The sequence below is a fragment of the Pholcus phalangioides genome, unplaced genomic scaffold (genome assembly GCF_987345545.1).
Source record: "Pholcus phalangioides strain wild (caught in Gottingen) unplaced genomic scaffold, Ppha-v1.0 ptg000042l_1, whole genome shotgun sequence".
NCBI classification, from domain to species: Eukaryota; Metazoa; Arthropoda; class Arachnida; order Araneae; family Pholcidae; genus Pholcus; species Pholcus phalangioides.
The window spans coordinates 17,260,136-17,280,931 of NW_028301628.1; the positions used below are offsets into that span (position 1 = coordinate 17,260,136).

At 37.4% G+C, this 20,796-nt stretch overlaps 1 protein-coding gene and 1 long non-coding RNA gene across 9 annotated transcripts in view; one reads left to right on the forward strand and one right to left on the reverse strand.

The window, feature by feature from the left end:
- Positions 1-2,583, forward strand: part of mRpL46 (mitochondrial ribosomal protein L46) — a 101,022-nt gene extending 98,439 nt beyond the window's left edge. For all 8 annotated transcript variants that reach the window (XM_089254680.1, XM_089254682.1, XM_089254686.1 and 5 more), the window contains one exon: positions 1,810-2,583. In XM_089254680.1, coding sequence (XP_089110806.1) covers positions 1,810-1,959 — 150 coding nt within the window. In that variant the 3' untranslated portion in view covers positions 1,960-2,583. The remainder of the gene's footprint in view (positions 1-1,809) is intronic.
- A 15,154-nt stretch (positions 2,584-17,737) lies between these two features.
- LOC149064557 (uncharacterized) lies at positions 17,738-20,295 on the reverse strand. Its single transcript, XR_016195730.1, has 3 exons — positions 19,910-20,295; positions 17,977-18,095; positions 17,738-17,877 (listed from the first exon to the last, which is right to left on the reverse strand). It is a non-coding gene; the product is annotated as an uncharacterized LOC149064557 (long non-coding RNA).
- Positions 20,296-20,796: the final 501 nt, after the last annotated feature.

Genomic DNA, 20,796 nt, shown 5'->3' on the forward strand with positions numbered 1-20,796 from the left:
CATAAGGAAAGCATTGAAAGCGAGATTCCCTGACCAGCCTTTTGACCAGAGTCCCGTGACTCCGGATCTTTGCTTCATATTGTAACCCCTCGTGCACGCTCTATATTATTCTTACTCGGTGGAAAAATATAGGACTTCAGATAGAAAGAAGATTTCAAGCTAGCGGGGATCTGTTGGAAGTCTTGTAGTCCTATTATTGTTTCATTTGATGTGGTACACCCCTCAGAAAAAGTACTGGGTTGATGAAAAAGTCTTGGCAAATTTCAAAAATTATTAACAAATCAACTAATTGACATAAAAAAGTGAAGTTTGCACTAAAATACTTATCATTGTCTAGAGTTTTTGATTAATATATACAAATACATGAATTAAAAAAAGTGTAAATTTCACTCGCAGGTGGCGCCGTAAAATGAAAAACTCTACATAACACATAAAATGCAACACAGACAGTGCATAATTAATATTTGTGACATCAGGGCTGTCTTAAGAGCATCATGGGCCCCTGGGCCAAGTGGTTTTTCTGATGCCCGACTGGGAAAATTTTCGTGATGCCCTGGTGGGCCCATGCATCATGATGGTACTGGTGACAATTTTCATAGCATAAACTAACCACATTTTAACAAGGGCACCCTTTCACTTGTTCAGATTTAGCCAGAGCTAAAAAAAGTGTCTGTATTGAAATGTGTTATTTTTATATAACACAAATTGTCATAAACATTAATTATGCTCTATTTGTGTTGCATTTTATATATTGTGTCCGGTTTTTCGTTCTACAGCGCTACCTGTGAGTGAAACATGAACTTTTTTAAACTTATCAAAAATAATAATAAATAAATAAAACTCTAAATAAATAGTTATATAATATGCTCTTTCAATTATATTCCTCCCACAAAACTACTGAATTTTTGTTTCATTGGGATCAATTTTTTTCAGCACCCATTCACAAAATTTGCCATCCATCTGAATTTGTTGTGGCTATACAGGGCCAGATCTTGAATCCTGTTAACTGTGCGGCCGCAGACGCTGCCAACTGAAGGGTGGCCGATTTTATAGGGCGGTAATTATGGGAAGGGGTGATTTGTTTTATCACCAAACTATTATTCGCTTAAGCTTGAAAAATTTCCAGAACTGGCTCTGGGGCTATATTCAGCTCAGCTTCTTCCCTTTGCCTGTAAATATGCCTAACTATTGGCCCATAAGAAATTTAATTTCTGAATGTTTCTTTGACAATTGAGGTAGACATCTTCACTGGAGACAAATGGTCTGTGACCTTGTCATTTATGCTGAGTTAAATTATTTTCTGCTATCTCATTGATTTTGTATCTTCAGACACTAAATAGAAGTTAAAGTCGTGAATTAGAATTAGTCGTGAATGGACCCCAGGCGCCAGATCCCCATGGCGACTAAAAAGTTGGTATTGGTGACTAAAACTTTCTTTGTGTGGTTACTAAATTGCAGGCTGAGAACTACACAAAGTGTTTGGAATTTATAGCAGCATGAAAGTGGGCCACTATGTCCTGGAAAAGTCAAAAGAAGCATTATTTTGGACCTTTTTCTTCGAGTAAACATTTTTTTGGCGCCTAGATATTTTTGCAATTTGTCCAGCCCTGTCATATGTGCATGCACATGTTTTCAAATTCTGTTTTTTCATTATTTCTAATACCATGCAGGATTTGTTTTGGAATTTATTATTATAGGCATACTTTTTTGATTCTGACCAGTTCATAAAAAATGACATGCTTAAGTTTTATCTGAATGGTGAAATTTTTTTTTTCGAAGATTTATTTTCGGTTTTATTTATTTTTCTAGATTTTTTTCTTCAAAGCTCAATTGCTAAAGGGAAACTTATCTGAAGGTAGAGAAGCTGCAAATTTTCGATGGTTGAACCAGAGAGAGCTTTCCTGTACAATTCCGAGCATCTATTACAAATCAGTAAAAGCGTTTCTTTTCCCCCAATAAATTAAGTACTGAATTAAACTTTTTAGTGTTATTTTATTAATGCAATTTTTTTTATTCACTCTTTCATTTTTGACTTTTGATGTAACATCAATATCCGCCCCTCTAAAGGTTGATCCCTCATACGTCCCTGTCCACTCAGTGTTTGATTTCAATACCGACTCAAACATTGAGTTGGTATTGAAATTATATTGTGATGTGCAGTTTGATCCAATCGAAAGCAGTGATTACTTTCTCAAATTGGGAAGTGGGCAAAGAGTGCTTTATGATTTGTTTGTTCTTTTTTGTCCTGATCTGTAAGCACTGTTTTTCCCCGCATTAGCCGGCATGCCTTAAAAATGGGACGCCAGCTTTTTAAACTTTGAAGTCTGGTGCATTCCCACCATGCCGGGTGAGGTTTCAGTGAAGATCGCAGGATACATTCAGAAGGCCGATATCAATATACTAAATTGTAAATAAATACGCAAGTTGGAATAAAATGTTTTTATCTTAGCAAATGTATTTTGTTTAGGAATTTGATAACGAAAAAATTTTACATTCATTTATCAATCTAGCCCATATGATGCTGTATTCTTTACGTTTTTTTGCGTCTTCAGAAATTGAATAAATATGGTTTTTTTTATTAAATTATCATGTTTTGTGGTGCAATTCTTTAATTTTTTATTCTGCTTATTCAGATTTTAAACACATGATCAAAGAATACAAAAGTACTTTGAAGTCTACTAATTATTCTATTTAGCTCTACAGCAATGAATATACTTAGAATCCAAGATTTGCAACAAATCAAGAATTATGGTAGCAAAGGCAAATGTGACATTCGATCTCCAACATAGATGCTAAAATGAAGAGAACAGACATGCATCAAATCAGCGAATTTAATCAATTCTTAGAGTCTAGATCTTTAATAATTTTCAGGAATCTGACCAGAGGCGAATTTATGGATTTGCCGCCCTCTTCCCTATCTAATTTGTTGTTCTCTACCACAAATTACAAAAACTTGTCTTGTCGCCCCACTGAACTTGACTTGCCATCCTTGGCTATAGCCCCCCCCCCCCCCGTAAAGAGACTTCTACCTATCACTCGAATTTCCCTGCATGCTGGTCTCCCTCGATGTGTCCCGGTATGCCAGCTAATGCAGGTAATACTGTGATGATCACAGGGCCGGTCTTAGACTTAATGCCGCCGGGTGCAAAAACAGCAGTCAGCGCCCCCCCCCCCCCAGGCGCGAATCCAGAGTGATGCCTCAAAGAGTAGAGGGGCCTCACGAAAATGAGATTTAGTTGAAATTTCACTTGAAATGTCTATGCTCAGAAAAAGGAGTTACAAGCACACCCCATTCGGCTCGTTGCACCGCCCGGTGCTTTAGCTGGTGTTTGCCTGCCCCTTCTGTTTCTTAGTACTGGGTCTGAAAGGATTAATTTCTAATTAAGTTCATCAGTTTTATAAATATGAAAGAAATCATACGGAAATATCACTTCAATTTAACCACTTTTATTAGTTTATCCCGTACGTGATGCGTGCACTACACGAATTTCACCATAAAACTTAATTATATAAAATAAGTATGAAAAAGATAGATCCTTGTCATGAGTATCCTGCATAAATTTGTGACGTTTTGCTTTTTTAATGTTTTTAAATCTTTTAATTAAATCAAACAAGTTGGGTTTTTATGCTTGTTTACAAGTTAAATAGCAGTAATCCCATTCTAGAAGTTTTTCTGACTTCTTCGTCCCTTAATATCCAACCAAGAGATGGGGGGAGGGGGGGGGGACGATCACCACACTAAGAGCCTGATAATATGGTAGAATGAAGCTGGTCCAGCAAAAAATGCCTCCTCTGAGGCTCCCGGGTGGGCCCGTGCGTTAGGCTGGCGCGGTTGATCTTATCAGCAACCGTGGAATTTCGCGTGAAACACACACTGCTGTTAGCAACCGGGGTTTTTTATTTTTTTATGTCACGTGACATCTCGGGATTGGCTAAATTTTTTTCGCCAAGCTGAAGTTGGCTCCAGTTAGCATGCAAATTCGTGATCATAAGCTGCATTGCAGTAAAACCCCCTCTTAACGGATACTTTCTCTTGTACGGACAAATAATAATTTACAGTTGTATAATATATAAAAGTATGAATTTCAAACCTCTTTTTAACGGTCACCCATTTTACAAGTATTTAATTTTTTTGTCCTGTCCGTGTTCACAAAAAGGAGGGGTTTTACTGTATATACTAATAAAAATATTCATGTAATGAAATTTAATTGTCTGTAACAATATTTGCCATTTGAAATTAATTCAGAGTTGAAGAAAGACAGCCTACAAGTTGACCCATTATTGATGCTTTTACGATTCGTGACCAAATCGCACAAATTTTTTTATATATGATGACTAGAATCATCATAATTAATTTAAATAATATATATATTAAAAAACTATATAAGTAACATACTTTTGAAGTTTTGGCTTGAAGAAAATTATTGGCCATGAATTTAGCACGTTTTTCTTTGTAATTAAAGTAAATTTCCAATTAATTAAATTTCTAATTAATGGAAATTAAGCACAATAATTGTAATTTTGGGAAACCCCATATGACCAAAAAAAAGTCAAGGAAATTCCTATCCTATTTAAAAAAAATATATTTCTTTTGATGGTCAGGAAAAAAAAATTCAGATAGGAAATCGGAATGAAATTTCTAAATTTCATGTCTTAAAAACTGTAAAAAATCAAATTTTTTTTAAAAAACATTATGATACTCATTAGACCTTTTAATTCCCAAAAATGTTCATTAGGGGACGATTCATTTATACGAAATTATTTACATGCTTCACACTAAATCTGTTTCCAGACACAGATTTATGGCTTCGCCACGTGCTGGCTATTCGAATTGCTCTGCCCCCTATTCACGTTATAATTTAAAGTTCTTGACCACGAATTACTCAAATTTGCCGCCCCTCTGAACTTGCTACCCCGGCCTGCTTAACACCCTGTACATACGACATCAGGGCCGCAACTAGAGAGGAGCAGGTGGGACTGGTGCCAAGGTCTTCTTAAGAGTATTATGGGCCCCCCGGGCCAAGTGGTTTTTAGGAGGCCCTACATGGTAAATCCTTGAAAATTTCAATCGTATCTCATTTTTGGGAGGCCCCTCTTCTCTTGAGGCACCCGGGCCGTGCTCGGGTGGGCCCATGCGTTAAGACGGCACTGACTGATGCCCCGAACTCCGAGCCAGACAGGAGCGCAAATGTTAACCTTTCATATCTCCTTCAATATTAAAAGGGGACGCCAAAATGCGTGCTTGCCCCGGCTGACCACGCATGTCGTTGTGGCCCTGTACATCAGTATGTATGTTGCAAGGTTTAAGGACAGGGCCGCAGCTGGATACTTTTTTAACTGGAGCTAGCAAGCTTTTGGCGTCCCCCGTGTAAGGAAAGGTTAGAATGAGTGGTGTTAAAGGGGCAATTCGGCGCCCCCCTAGTTCAGCACTCGATACAGTGGACCCGCTCTCCCTAGTTGCGACTTTGTGTGTGTGTGTGTAAATTAAAAACTGCTTGAAAAGAATGGTAGGTGTGAAAATTGTCTTAGTGCACTCTTCGATATTACCCGCATACAACGTTTTCTCTAAATCAGCGGTTCTCAATCTTTTTTGACCCACGGAGCCTTTTCCAGTATATAATTTCTATGGCGGAGCCCCGTAGGCCTATTTTTTATTTATTCATCAAAGTTACTGATTTATTTTTATTCAAAAATATTAATAATTATTTTTTTTCAAATTTACTGGTTCTTTTTTTATTTTCCTCGAGGGCCGCGGAGCCCTTGGGAGTTCACACGGAGCACCGGTTGAGAACCGCTGGCCTAGATGGGTTTTTTTTCATTGCAAAAACACAGACAGCCACATTCATATACGATACAAAAATAACAAAAAGACAATAATGAAAGCAAAACACACACAATGCAGCTCTTAGGGACATATTTAACCCCCGGTTCATACTTAGGCTTTTAATAAATGTTTCAAAAGTTTGATATGGAAAATTTGCAAATATAAAAATATATTCCTTCAGATGTCTGATTATTTTTACTTCAAATTTTTTATGAATTTATTATAAATGGTGTGGCCCCGTGGTAATTTGTACTCTTTTGGATGAGGTAACTGCTGTCATAGCATGACACACAACGGAATGTTTTACACGGATAAGAATACGTGTATAGAGTTGTTAAAAATTAGAAAAAAATTATGCTTCAATTTATTAATTTTTTGTATTGTTATGAACTGCTTATGCTCCACAACATTAAACTGAAATGATTTTTTGAGGATATGAATACAACCGAGAGAAATTTATCAAGAATTTCTTAAGTATCTGAAATGAAGCCCAACAAAATAACACCATAATTTCAAAAAAGTGCAGTGAAACCTCGATATAACGATACTCAGCGGACCAAGAAAAAATATTGTTGCAGAGGGATTATCGTTATATCGGGAGGCAGCGGTTTAACATTAGAATACAGACATTTCCAAAAAAGATTAGAAGATATAACGTTGTAGAAGGATTTATCGTTATATCGAGAATCGTTGTAGCGAGGTTTCAATTTAACAATTTTTATCTATTTCTCTGGCTGGTAGTATTAAAAAAACATCGGCTACTCACGGAGTCAATAATTAATGGAAGAAAATAAATCTCATTTTTTTCTTGTTTCGGTAAAATTATAATCTACTAGCTGATACCCGGCGACGTTGCCCGCCCTGTAAAAAAATGTATATTGTATAGCTTATTAATTATTTCTTACTCAAAAAAATTTCTGCATCAAGAAAGAAAAAAATTACTTTTATTTTTAAATATTTTAATTAAAAACTTGAGGCAATTGCTTGTGGATACGCAATATTTTTTGTTTTCCCATCTTGAGTGTAGATATACAAATTTTTGGGATTACCAACGCGCGAACAGGCAACGTAAAGCTGTCCGTGAGAAATACAGGGCTCGAGTAGGTTGATACCTGCCACTACTAACAACTGGCCTTGCGCTTTGTTGATTGTCATGGCAAAAGCTAAATGAATCGGGAACTGTAATCGCTTGAAAGTGAATGGCATTTCTTCAGTGATAATTGGGGTACGTGGAATGAAGACCTCTTCTTTTGGCACATCCAGTTAGAATCGTTGCTTCGATGATGTAATTGTGCAATTTCTTCACGCAGAGTCTGTTGCTATTGCAGAGTATCGGTGTCTCCAAATTTCTTAAAATGCATTTTTTAAATTGAAACTATATCTCTACGATGGGCGGTTGATGAGATAAAGGCCGCATTAGCACTTACAGGACACCCTGTATACAGACAAGCAAAAATACCCGGCGCTTCCCGGGTTTTTTTCAATTACTGGGAGGATTGGAAATATGGCAAACCGTTATAAATTATTGGGGCTCCGACTTTGAGGGTCAAGTTGTGTGGTGGCACACCCTGAATATCCAAAGAGTTCATAAATTCTGCAGGATACAGAACTGTCTGCGCTGTGTCTGTGACAGTGTCAACCGATTTGTAAGATGGGGAGTCTCCCGGAATAATTTTTAGGATTTTTCCGTTGATCTTGTTCACACTGTAATTTTTCGATGCCAGAATCGCTTTCTCACAAAGCCACTCATGGTTTTGGTGATTTTGTTGAATGTTTGGGAAGACTTTGTCTGCAAGTTCTTGAACCGAGTTTATATGTATAAGAACTGGCAAAATCCATTGGGGAACGTTATCAGTCCAGTGCTTGTGTCTACGGGAATTCTTCCATTGCCAAGTTTGACCAAGTTCGATGTGAAAATGATAGCAGTGCTGAGTAATTTTGCAGTTAACTCGCATGTTGGTGGATAATGATAATTTTTTAGCTTCGTGCCAGAGTGTTGATGATTTGAGGCAAGCATTGAGTTCATCAGCTGGCGTTTTATTCTCGGTTTTGTCGTCGTAGTTGTTGTTCTCTGTTGTTAGTGACGTCATACGTCACTACGCCTTTTAAGCATTTTTTAAATTGAAACTATATCTCTACGATGGGCGGTTGATGAGATAAAGGCCGCATTAGCACTTACAGGACACCCTGTATACAGGCTAGCAGAAATACCCGGCGACGTTGCCCGCCCCGTAAAAAATTTATATGTATATTATTCAAACGCCTTACGCATTTTTTAAATTGAAACTATACCTATACGATGGGCGGTTGATGAGATAAAGGCCACATTATCACTTACAGGACACCCTGTATATAGGCTAGCAGAAAAGCCGGCGCTTCCCGGGTTTTCTTGAATTACTGGGAGGATTGGAAAAGTGACAAACCGTTATAAAGGAATAAACTGTTATAATAACAGAATTAAAGGTGTGACAAACCATTTTAAAGGCATATATTCACGTCTGAAACGCATTGTTGGAAACCACGGTAACCAAAGTAAACGTTCCGAAAGTGATTGTTGAGGCCCCCAAAACCATTGTTGCCCGACAGTTTTTTGCCCATTTCGGGCATTTGCCCAGCTCTGACGAACTTTTAAAGTAGCCTACGGTTCAATCCCGGACCTGTTTGGTATATATGCAAAATCTGGCGACGATCGGTCTAAAACTGTAGATTTGTATAATGAGCATACATACATATATACATACATACATACATACATACTTTCACATTTATATATAAGACTAGCTGATACCCGGCGACGTTGCCCGCCCCGTAAAAAATTTATATATGTATAGCTTATTAATTATTTCTTAATCAAAAAAATTTCTGCATCAAGTAAGAGAACTCGCATGTTGGTGGATAATGATAATTTTTTAACTTCGTGCCAGAGTGTTGATGATTTGAGTCAAGCATTGAGTTCATCAGTTGGCGTTGGACAGTTTTATACCCAATTTTGTCAGCGTAGTTGTTGTTCTCTGTTGTTAGCGACGTCATACGTCCAGCTTACGTCATACGAATATTATTCAAACGCCTTTTACGCATTTTTTAAATTGAAACTATACGATGGGCGGTTGATGAGATAAAGGCCGCATTATCACTTACAGGATTACAGGACAACCTGTATATAGGCCAGCAGAAATTCCCGGCGCTTCCCGGGTTTTCTGCAATTAAATTGGAAAAGTGACAAACCGTTATAAAAGAATAAACTGTTATAATAACAGAATTAAAGGTGTGACAAACCATTGTAAAATCATATATTCACGTCTGAAACGCATTGTTGGAAACCACGGTAACCAAAGTAAACGTTCCGAAAGTGATTGTTGAGGCCCCCAAAACCATTGTTGCCCGACAGTTTTTCGCCCATTTCGGGCATTTGCCCAGCTCTGACGAACTTTTAAAGTAGCCTACGGTTCAATCCCGGACCTGTTTGGTATATATGCAAAATCTGGCGACGATCGGTCTAAAACTGTAGATTTGTATAAAGAGCATACATACTTTCACATTTATATATAAGACTAGCTGATACCCGGCGACGTTGCCCGCCCTGTAAAAAATTTACATATATATAGCTTATTAATTATTTCTTAATCAAAATCTTTCTGCATTAAGTAAGAAAAAATTACTTTTATTTTTAAATATTTTAATTAAAAACTTGAGGCAATCGCTCGTGGATACACAATATATTTTTTGTATTTCTATCTGGTGTGTACAAATTTTTGGGATTACCAACACAGGCTAAGTAAAGCTGTCCGTGTGAAAAACAGGGCTCAAGTAGGTTGATACTTGCCACTACTAACAACTGGCCTTGCGCTTTGTTGATTGTCATGGCAAAAGTTAAACGAATCGGGAACTGTAATCTCTTGAAAGTGAATGGCATTTCTTCAGTGATAACTGGGGTACGTGGAATGAAGACTTCTTCTCCTCCAGCACATCCAGTTAGAATCGTTGCTTCGATGATGTAATTGTGCAATTTCTTCACGCAGAGTCTGTTGCCATTGCAGAGTATCTCCAAATTTCTTAAAAGCATTATGGGTTCTCCGACATTGAGGGTCAAATTGTGTTGTGGCACATCGGGAATATCCAAAGAGTTCAGAAATTCTGCAGAATACACAACTGTCTGTGCCGTGTCAACCGATTTGTAAGATGTGGAGTCTCCCGGAAAAATTTTTAGGATTTTTTCGTTGATCTTGTTCACACTGTCATTTTTCGATGCCAGAATCGCTCTCTCACATAGCCACTCATGGTTTCGGTGATTTTGTTGAATGTTTGGGAAGACTTTGTCTGCAAGTTCTTGAACTGAGTTTATATATATAAGAACTGGCAAAATCCATTTGGGAACGTAATCAGTCCAGTGCTTGGGTCTACGGGAATTCTTCCATTGCCAAGTTTGATCAACTGATGTGAAAATGATAGCAGTGCTGAGTCATTTTGCCGTTGAACTCGCATGTGGGTGGATAATGATAATTTTTTAGCTTCGTGGCAGGGTGTTGATGATTTGAGGCAAGCATTGAGTTCATCAGCTGGCGTTGAACATTTTTATTTCCAGTTTTGTCGTCGTAGTTGTTGTTCTCTGTTGTTAGCGACGTCATACGTCCAACTTGTGCGGCGAATATTATTCAAACGCCTTTTAAGCATTTTTTAAATTGAAACTATACCTCTACGATGGGCGGTTGATGAGATAAAGGCCGCATTATTACTTACAGGCCACCCTGTATATAGGCCAGCAGAAATACCCGGCGCTCTTCCCGGGTTTTCTTCAATTACTGGGAGGATTGGAAATGTGACAAACCGTTATAAAGGAGTAAACTGTTATAGTAACAGAATTAAAGATGTGACAAACCATTGTAAAGGCATATATTCCGTCTGAAACCCATTGTTGGAAACCACGGCAACCGAAGGAAACGTTCCGAAAGTGGTTGTTGAGGCCCCAAAACTATTGTTGCCCGACAGTTTTTCGCCCATTTCGGGCATTTGTCCAGCTCTGACGAATTTTTAAAGTAGCCTACGGTTCAATCCCGAACCTGTTTGGTATATATGCAAAATCTGGCGACGATCGGTCAAAAACTGTAGATTTGTATAAAGAGCATACATACATACATACATACATACATACATACATACATACTTTCACATTTATATATAACTAGCTGATACCCGGCGACGTTGCCCGCCCCGTAAAAAATGTATATATGTATAGCTTATTAATTATTTCTTAATCAAAAAAAATTCTGCATCAAGTAAGAAAAAATTACTTTTATTTTCAAATATTATAATTAAAAACTTCAGGCAATTCGCTTGTGGATACAAAATATCTTTGGTTTTTCCATCTGGTGTGTAGATGTACAAATTTTTGGGATTACCAACACGCGAACAGGCAACGAAAAGCTGTCCGTGAGAAATACAGGGCTCAAATAGGTTGATACCTGCCATTGCTAACGACTGGCCTCGCGCTTTGTTGATTGCCATAGCAAAAGCTAAACGAATCGGGAACTGTAATCGCTTGAAAGTGAATGGCATTTCTTCAGTGATAACTGGGGTACGTGGAATGAAGACTTCTTCTCCTCCAGCACATCCAGTTAGAATCGTTGCTTCGATGATGTAATTGTGCAATTTCTTCACGCAGAGTCTGTTGCCATTGCAGAGTATCTCCAAATTTCTTAAAAGCATTATGGGTTCTCCGACATTGAGGGTCAAATTGTGTTGTGGCACATCGGGAATATCCAAAGAGTTCAGAAATTCTGCAGAATACACAACTGTCTGTGCCGTGTCAACCGATTTGTAAGATGTGGAGTCTCCCGGAAAAATTTTTAGGATTTTTTCGTTGATCTTGTTCACACTGTCATTTTTCGATGCCAGAATCGCTCTCTCACATAGCCACTCATGGTTTCGGTGATTTTGTTGAATGTTTGGGAAGACTTTGTCTGCAAGTTCTTGAACTGAGTTTATCGGTGTCTCCAAATTTCTTAAAATGCATTTTTTAAATTGAAACTATATCTCTACGATGGGCGGTTGATGAGATAAAGGCCGCATTAGCACTTACAGGACACCCTGTATACAGGCAAGCAAAAATACCCGGCGCTTCCCGGTGTGCTCCCCGAGTCTCGGTGTCTCCAAATTTCTTAGAAGCATTATAGGTACTCCGACTTTGAGGGTCAAGTTGTGAGGTGGCACACCCGGAATATCCAAAGCGTTCAGAGATTCTGCAAGATATAGAACTGTCTGCGCTGAGTCTGTGACAGTGTCAACCGATTTGTAAGATGTGGAGTCTCCTGGAATAATTTTTAGAATTTTTTCGTTGATCTTGTTCACACTGTCATTTTCCGGTGCCAGAATTACTCTCTCACAGTCACTCATGGTTTTGGTGATTTTGTTGAATGTTTGGGAAGACTTTGTCTCCAAGTTCTTGAACTGAGTTTAAAAACTGGTAAAATCCATTTGGGAACGTAATCAGTCCTTCTTGGGTCTACGGGAATTCTTCCATTGCCAAGTTTGATCAACTGATGTGAAAATGATAGCAGTGCTGAGTCATTTTGCAGTTGAACTCGCATGTTGGTGGAGAATGATAATTTTTTAGCTTCGTGCCAGAGTGTTGATGTCCTAACGAACTCGAGGCGACCACCGATAGACAGCACCTTCACTTCAAACCCATCTCACTAATGGCAGTAAATTGCAATGTAGCGATACGGCCAGAGTTGGTGTTTGGTGAAGTAGAGTGCTGATGATTTGAGGCAAGCATTGAGTTCATCAGCTGGCGTTGAACATTTTTATTCCCTGTTTTATCGTCGTAGTTGTTGTTCACTGTTGTTAGTGACGTCATATGTCCAGCTTCTGCAACGAATATTATTCAAACTCCTTTTAAGCACTTTTTAAATTGAAACTATACCTCAACGATGGGTGGTTGATGAGATAAAGGCCACATTAGCACTTACAGGACACCCTGTATACATGCAAGCAAAAATATCTGGTGCTTCCCGGGTTTTTTTTAATTACTGGGAGGATTGAAAAAGTTACAAACCGTTATAACGGAATAAACTGTTATGATGGCAGCGTTAAAGATTTGACAAACCATTGTAAAGGCATATATACACGTCTGAAACGCATTGTTGGGAACCACGGTAACCAAAGTAAACGTTCCGAAAGTGATTGTTGAGGCCCCAAAACCATTGTTGCCCGGCAGTTTTTCGCCCATTTCGGGCATTTGCCCAGCTCTGACGAACTTTTAAAGTAGCCTACGGTTCAATCCCGGACCTGTTTGGTATATATGCAAAATCTGGCGACGATCGGTGTAAAACTGTAGATTTGTATAAAGAGCATACATACATACATACATACATACTTTCACATTTATATATAAGATAAGATATATATAAAATTGATTTTCTGTGTGTGTGTATGTTCTCTATACAAATCTACAATTTTGAATCGATCGTCGCCAAATTTCGCATATATATCAAATGGGACCCGACTTGAACGATAGGCTACTTTAAAATTTCGTCAGAGCAGGGCAAATGCCCCAAATGGGCAAAAACCTTTAGGGCAACAATGGTTTTTGGGCCTCAACAATCACTTTCCGAACGTTTACTTTGGTTACCGTGGTTCCCTAGCAATGCGTTTCAGACGTGTTTATGCCTTTACAATGGCTTGCCACTTCTTCAACGCTGTCAGTATATGTATAATATTTATGCCTTTATAATGGTTTGCCACTTTATTCAATCCTCCCAGTAATGAGAGCTTTTTGAATAGACAACATCATGAGCATCACTTTGAGGGTAAGGGGCCGTTCAAGTATTACGTCATCATCGATGGGGGGGGGGATTTCCGATTTGCTGACTTTTGATGACGAGGGGGGAAGGGGGGGTTTGGATAATGCTTACGTCATCAACCACCCTTCATGAAAATATGAGTTAGGATTCAGAGGGGCAGAACTGATGACGAAATTTTGCTGACAGGGGTGGGGGGGGGGTCAGCGTTTTGGTGACTTTTGCTGACAAGGTGGGAGGAGGGGGGTCAAAAATGGCAAAAAATTTGCTTACGTAATACTTGCACGGCCCCTAAGGCAAAGGATGATGGCCCCATAGAAATCAGTGTTAAAATTGCCGATTTTAATGTAGAAATGCGGAAATTTGGTGGGGTTTTCAGTCACATCAATAATTTTGAAAATTGTATTGAATTCTCGATTTGTGAAATATTGAGTTCGCTTAGAGATATACAAAGCCCAGAAAATTAGATATGAAGTAAATAGCCGGACCTACTTTCGAGTTGGATATCCATACAATACAATACAAATACAACGCCACAACAGGCAAATTGCCCAACGAGGTGGCTGACTTAAGAACATCATGGATTCCCCGAGCCATTTTTTGGAGGCCCTACCTACTACTGCTACAACACACATGCACCCCGGAACCCCCAACGAATCGGTACATGCGGGAATGTGCGTGTACGTGTAGTGAAACCTGACGTGAAGTTTTTTTTGTTTTTCTGTAATGCTTGTTATGTGTAGTGCTGCCATCTGCCACTCGTTTTTCTAACTATGAGTGAAGTGTTATGATTGAATGACTTATCGTTGTAGGACTGTTGCTCTCTGTGGCGAGACTTTTTAACGGGGAGATCGGCTCGCATTTGCGCCTTGAAGTTGGGAACCACAGAAAACCAACTTCAGCCGACCACCACTGTGGGGTTCGAACCCGGATCCTCGCATCGCGAGTCCGTCACTATAACCACTCGACCACCACAGCGGCAATAACACTGATTTCAACTTTTTATTTATATCTTCTCAAGCATGAAAATTAATGTCTCCGTATTGTCTTTTAATAACTGCATAAATTCACATAGTTTAGGATGTTTTAAAATTAATTATGGACCCGTAAAAAGTACATCGAAAAAATTCCACAGCTTTAATTAAGCATTTTTTGAAGCAGAAACAGGCAGAGATAGATAACTTGAAGTTCAAAAGGGGGGAATCGAAATACCTAGCACCCTTTAAAAAAAAAATATATATATATATTTTTTTTACGTTTCTTTAAATATAGATTTGTTTCTTTCATGAGTCGCGCAGGAAGTCGCCATATTGGTGCACTTAGACACGGTTTGCATGTCCCTCAAAGAAAGAGGGAGATATCACGTGATCCAAAAAGGCTCATTACAGAAAATGTAACCGGGTATTATAGCTATAGTCCGTTTCAGGTTACCTTTGCAGTGAAGGGGAAGCTACGAGGGAACCGCATCACTCGTTGCTATGGGAACGAAAGCCTCTTAACCAATGTATCGATGCGCAGCCTCGGTAAGGTATGGTCGATTCTCGCCAATCTCACTGAGAAAAATATGTTTTACGTGTAACGTAATTGCACAGTTAAATTAGTAATAATTATAGAATTAAAAGAAAACCATTGCCGATACTTTCAGAAATTAAAGCTATTTTTCTACGATATTTCCTTTCCCTCAGCTGAAATTTATTTACGAAAAAAAATCTAAACAATAAAATGAAAGCAACGTGTAATTTTAAAATACTGTATATTAACCACGGCTCTCAAAAACTTGGGGATTTTTAATTTTTTCTTCAATTTATATGGAAAAAATTAATGTTAAATAAATTAAGAAGAAGCAGGTTAACTCTGTTTACACGTGTAAATGCAGGAATAGCACCAAATAATAATAATGATACGGAAAAGTTTAGAATTTTTTTACTCACTTTTCTTGCCGAAATTTCCGTCGCTCGACCTCCCCCCCTTCCCCGAACGGTATACGTCGATGCCACTTGTTTTCCCGACAGCTTTAGTCTTTTGTTACGGTTGATGTGCTGCTCATGGTTATTACGGATTATTCTTATGGAGTTTTGTTTACAACGAATATTCAAAAACCAAAAATATAGTATTCAGGAATGGAAGAGCAGAGAACTTTAGCGTGGCTATCTCTGGTGAAAATAAAGACACAACTGTCACATAACAGATGAAAGCCCAAACCACTGTGGACCCCCCCCCCCACTTATTGTATCTGAAGAGACGCTATAGGCAAGGGGCATGAGGAGAAACAGGTGGGTGGAAGATGGCGTCCGTTCGTGTGAGTGGAAGTCGCGACTCTGTCAACACTCTCCGTGATCGGAAACTAAAACTATCCCATAAACATGGCAAAAAATAAATAATTAAAAAAAGGAGGATCTATAACCAAAACTTCTGCACCCATAGAGGGCCTCTCACAAGTCACAATAGTATCTGCAATCTCGTGGAGAGAAACACTTCTTGTAATCTATGAGTGAATATCTGAACTCACTGAAGCCTATTTTTAGGAGAAAATAAAACTGATTGAATATTGTATCGTTATGGAAAATTCAACCAAATAACGAAAAAAAAAAAAATGTATATATACAGTATATAATTGTGTAACGAAAAAAAACACGACAGTGATATTGGCGGGGAAAATTTCTAGGATATCGCGCCAGAGTGTCGTTGCCGTTGCTATGGATTTTTGATAATGGTAATCAATATTTTTTACAATTTAAAAATTTTAAACAAGTAAACATCAGTTCAAAACGACTTTTTTTCAAAATCATAGAAAAAATCGAAATATTCTGTATAAAGGTTCATCTTAAACCTCCGATATATGAGAACTATATTTTGCGGAGAAGGAATACACTCTCTACCTTTCTCTTCACTGCAAAGTTAACCTGAAACAGACTATAGGCGCATTTGGCCAAAATCCTTATTATTTAGATTACAGGGGGTAAACAATCCCACTTTCCTTATATAACGCCCGTTCCGCGCTTGTCGTTAGATAAGGAATTATCGTAAGGAACGTGCTAAGGAAAATTCCTTAAGCGGCACTCTTCCCTTTGCGTTGAGCATTGTCCTTAGGATCACGTGACGGGTTGCGGAGGAAAAAACCGGTCTTTCGGTTCAGTTCACTATTCAACCAATCAACGTAAAGCAAAAAGTTTACAACTACTACTACGTATTAAAAATCAATATTTCGTCAACATTTGTGGCAACGATTGCTTTATTTACTTTAATTTCGCGCAATGTTTTTCTTTTTTTTACGTTACATTGCGCACAAGTTTCCTCGAATTTTTAATAACTTATAAGATATTTTAATAATTTTCTTACTGGACATATAAATTAGTTTTAGAGACAATTCAAGTTTTTTTAATAGAAATTTTATATAAATTACAATTTTTCTGAAAAGATAATTTTAATTTCTCATGACATTACATCATAGAGGTTAATACAGCAAGTATCATGTTCAATCATGGGGGAAAAAATATAGATTTTCCAGCTCTATGAATTTAACGCTCATGTTTTAATGTTATAACGATTCTCACTTAGGAAAATGTATTGAGATTTCTTATTCTTCCATCAGGTCTTGACATGTTGCAACTGTAGCTATTTGTCCCATATACATGTTCGGCAAATATTATTTGATACTATATATTTCAATATTACTAGAACCATGTCATTCACCATATCTCACAATAAAATTTTAATTTCTTTCCAATCGTTTTATTAAATTTTTTATCAACTGCGGTGAATCCCGCTTGTTTTTCAAGAAACACTCATGAGAAACGCTTTGGACAGAAAATTTTGATGAGTCGACAAAAATAAGTCATTCTAAATGGGAAGATTATTATTCGTTTTGTGATTTCAGCTGCATTTAATCAAAAATAAATTATATAACTCTGGTTCAGATAAATCAAAACCAACACTTCATTCCACTGAGATGTTTAAATCTTTGCATAGAAAACTGTTTTCTATGCAACTAATTCGCAAATTTATTGTAGTACAAAAATGTAACATTCATAAACATTTTTTCTAATTATAATCACAAAGAAAACACTCATTTTTTTGCTTATGATCATAGATAAATTTATTAGATAAATGTGTGAACAGTATTTCATACACATGTATGATTGCGACTGTGTATGAATATACATATAGGTGCTGGTTAAATGAGTTGCTTGAGAAACAAAAATTTCTAGTTTTACACTCGTAAGCCATAACTTGTGTCATTGCATTCAACATTTTTACCTGAAATGAAAAGGGTAAATTGTATGATAGTTTTGAGTATTGAACTTTGTGCACGCCATAAAAAATTCCAAAGATAAAAATTAAAAAGATTCAACTTACCTGCGGTATCTATGTTTAATCCATCACTACATAAGTACACTTCATGAGCACCGATTTGTCTTCAACAGGCATGTAATGTCTTCATTTTGCGACTCTCGTTTCAGCAAATGGTCAAGAACCTAATAAGTATTTCAAATAGTATATAACAAAGTACCAATATATAAATAATAGTACCAAATAGTACCATATTTCAATGTATCAGCAGTGTGATGGAATAAAATATGTTAGTTGTCAACTAAAACAATTTCCCAACAAACTGCTAGTACTACTAAACCACATATGCAAGTGATATAGTTCTGAGGAATTTCTAATTGGCATGCCTCGGAAAGTGTTATGTGTATACATAAGTTTTTGTCCCCTTCGCAAATTAATTGCAATATATAAGGAATGCATGTTTCATGCACGACTTACTACCATCTATGTTTGATACTGAAAGCGATGATATGCGTTTGAATTTTTGTGCTCTAAGTACTATATTAAGGGTCAATCTGTTCTGTGTGTATATATATATATATAAAATAATAATAATAAAATCACACACACACACACTTCAACCACCACGTTAGGCAATTTGTCTGTTGTAGTCTGTTTTATGTATATATATATTTGTTAAACAGGAGAAAAAATACACCTAGGAGCAATTACTAATGAATAACCTACCCTCAAGTGTCAATTGTACAATTTGAACAACTACATTGAACACTTGTAACAGTGTTCCTACTTAATAAGTATGACACAGTAGTACAATTATTTTCTGAAATTTCTCTACAGACCCATTAATATCAAGAATTCGTTCTTTATAATTTATTACGATTTATGCTTATGGAATAAATGCCTTGGGGGAAATCATCTGAAGGACCCCAAACTTTAAATCCTTCTCCGCCAGTGATTTTGAACAAGTTCATAAAACAAAATTGTACAAGCCAATTTTAAATACATTGTTTAATGCAAATGACATATATTATATTGTATTCATAGTTGCCGGAACCTAGGGGCTGAGGACATTTGAGCCCCCCCCTAAATAATTTCTGAAAAAACAATGCACTACACCTTCCCCCCTCCTGCATACGTACTCGAGTCACATATATACGGGACAACCAGCAAGTTTCAACCCCCTCAATGTTTTCATGTCTGCATCTCTGATTGTACTGTACAGTATATCGAAAGATTTAATACATAACTGATAATATTGAACATTTTTCAATCTGTGTCTGCAACCAACCGATCACTAAGAGTGCTGCAGTAATTTAATGCTTACAAGTTCTGCAGAGAATGTGGACATGGTGCATGTGTGGTTTGGTAGTGCAAATGAGGATTTGCGTGCAATTTTTGACAGAAGTATGTAATTGGTCAGGTATTTCTAATTCTGGAGGGGGGAGGGCTCAGAAAAATTACTCGGCCTGGGGGTCTATGCAGCACCTCCTAGAGATAGTTGGTGCTGGTCTACGACACTCTTTAGATGGCACGAAAATATGTGCTAACACAGAAATATAAAATGTGACCTTGTCAATATAGTCCAACCATAATTCATTATCATGATACATGTTTATATATATATGAACGAATTAACATTTGTGAATATAGCTTGCATACATGATCATCTCCCTATCTGTACATAGAGCCGGGAGGGGGGGGGGGAACAATCGCCTCGGGCAGCAAAATTTAGGGGAGCGGCAATTTTAGGTGGGAACAAAAAACACCGTTGTAAAATTGTCGAATTTTAAAGTTGCAGAGGCGGAAAAATTGTTTGCCCCGGGGAGCAAAAATCCTAGTTACGGCCCTGTGAGTACATATTATACGAGGTCGGTCGGTAGGATTTCTTCTCCCAAAGCCTCAATATTCAAGTATAAAGCATCAATATTCATTTAAAATGACTGAAATGTCATGTTAAGAAAAATAAAAAAAATGGATTTCATATCATAAGTTAGCCTACCTTCCACTCAACAGCAACTCTTGTCTTCGTCTTTGGCTCAAGCTCCTCGCATAGCTGGCTTTATTTTTCGTTTAGCCTAAATATATATTTTTTTACATTAATAGCGTGTATCAAGCATTAATCTCGCGGAAAAACAGGAGGAGAATTGTTTGAATCGAACATATATCTTCCATCCAAGCACACATCGCGCCGCCATTACAGAGAAAAAGTTGTCGTTACGAGCTAACGAGAGGGGCTTCGTTGTCGTTATCGTTGTTGTTATACAAGGAAAAAATAATTTCCTTATTTAGGGAAAGGCGAGCGGGGAGTGCGGAAATTTTCCCTTTTTCGTTAAATAACGACAAACAGCGCGCGTAAGGAAAAAACTGGTTCTAAGGACAGCGGGATTGTTCACCCCCAGGGTATAATCTATATCGATCATCCAGATTTATCTCCCGCATTTTTGTAATTATACAAATCCGCATTCCTCTACCATTTTGGCAATTGTGCAAGTTCGAAACATGTTCCCTTATTAATTTTTGTAATTATGCAAGTCGCAAAATGTTTTTCTTTCATTTTTGTCGTTATACAAGTTCGTAGCATGTTTTCTTTCCCATTTTTGTACCGGGTATTATAGCTAGTATTAAGTATATAAACAATTAAATTCAGAAAATGTAGTTAAGAGATAATTACAGCTATTAAAGTCGAACGAGCAAATGAAAGTCGAATCGAAAGAATAAAAATTTGAAATTAACGATCACAGAAATTTTATTTCTCAATTTCTTATCAATTGCATAAAAAATTACCATAAATTTGTAACAGTAATTTCAATTATTGAAATTATTTTTAAAAACGAATAATCCACGTAGTAATAATAAGCTTTTGAAATCAATATTTTTTTCGCGCAA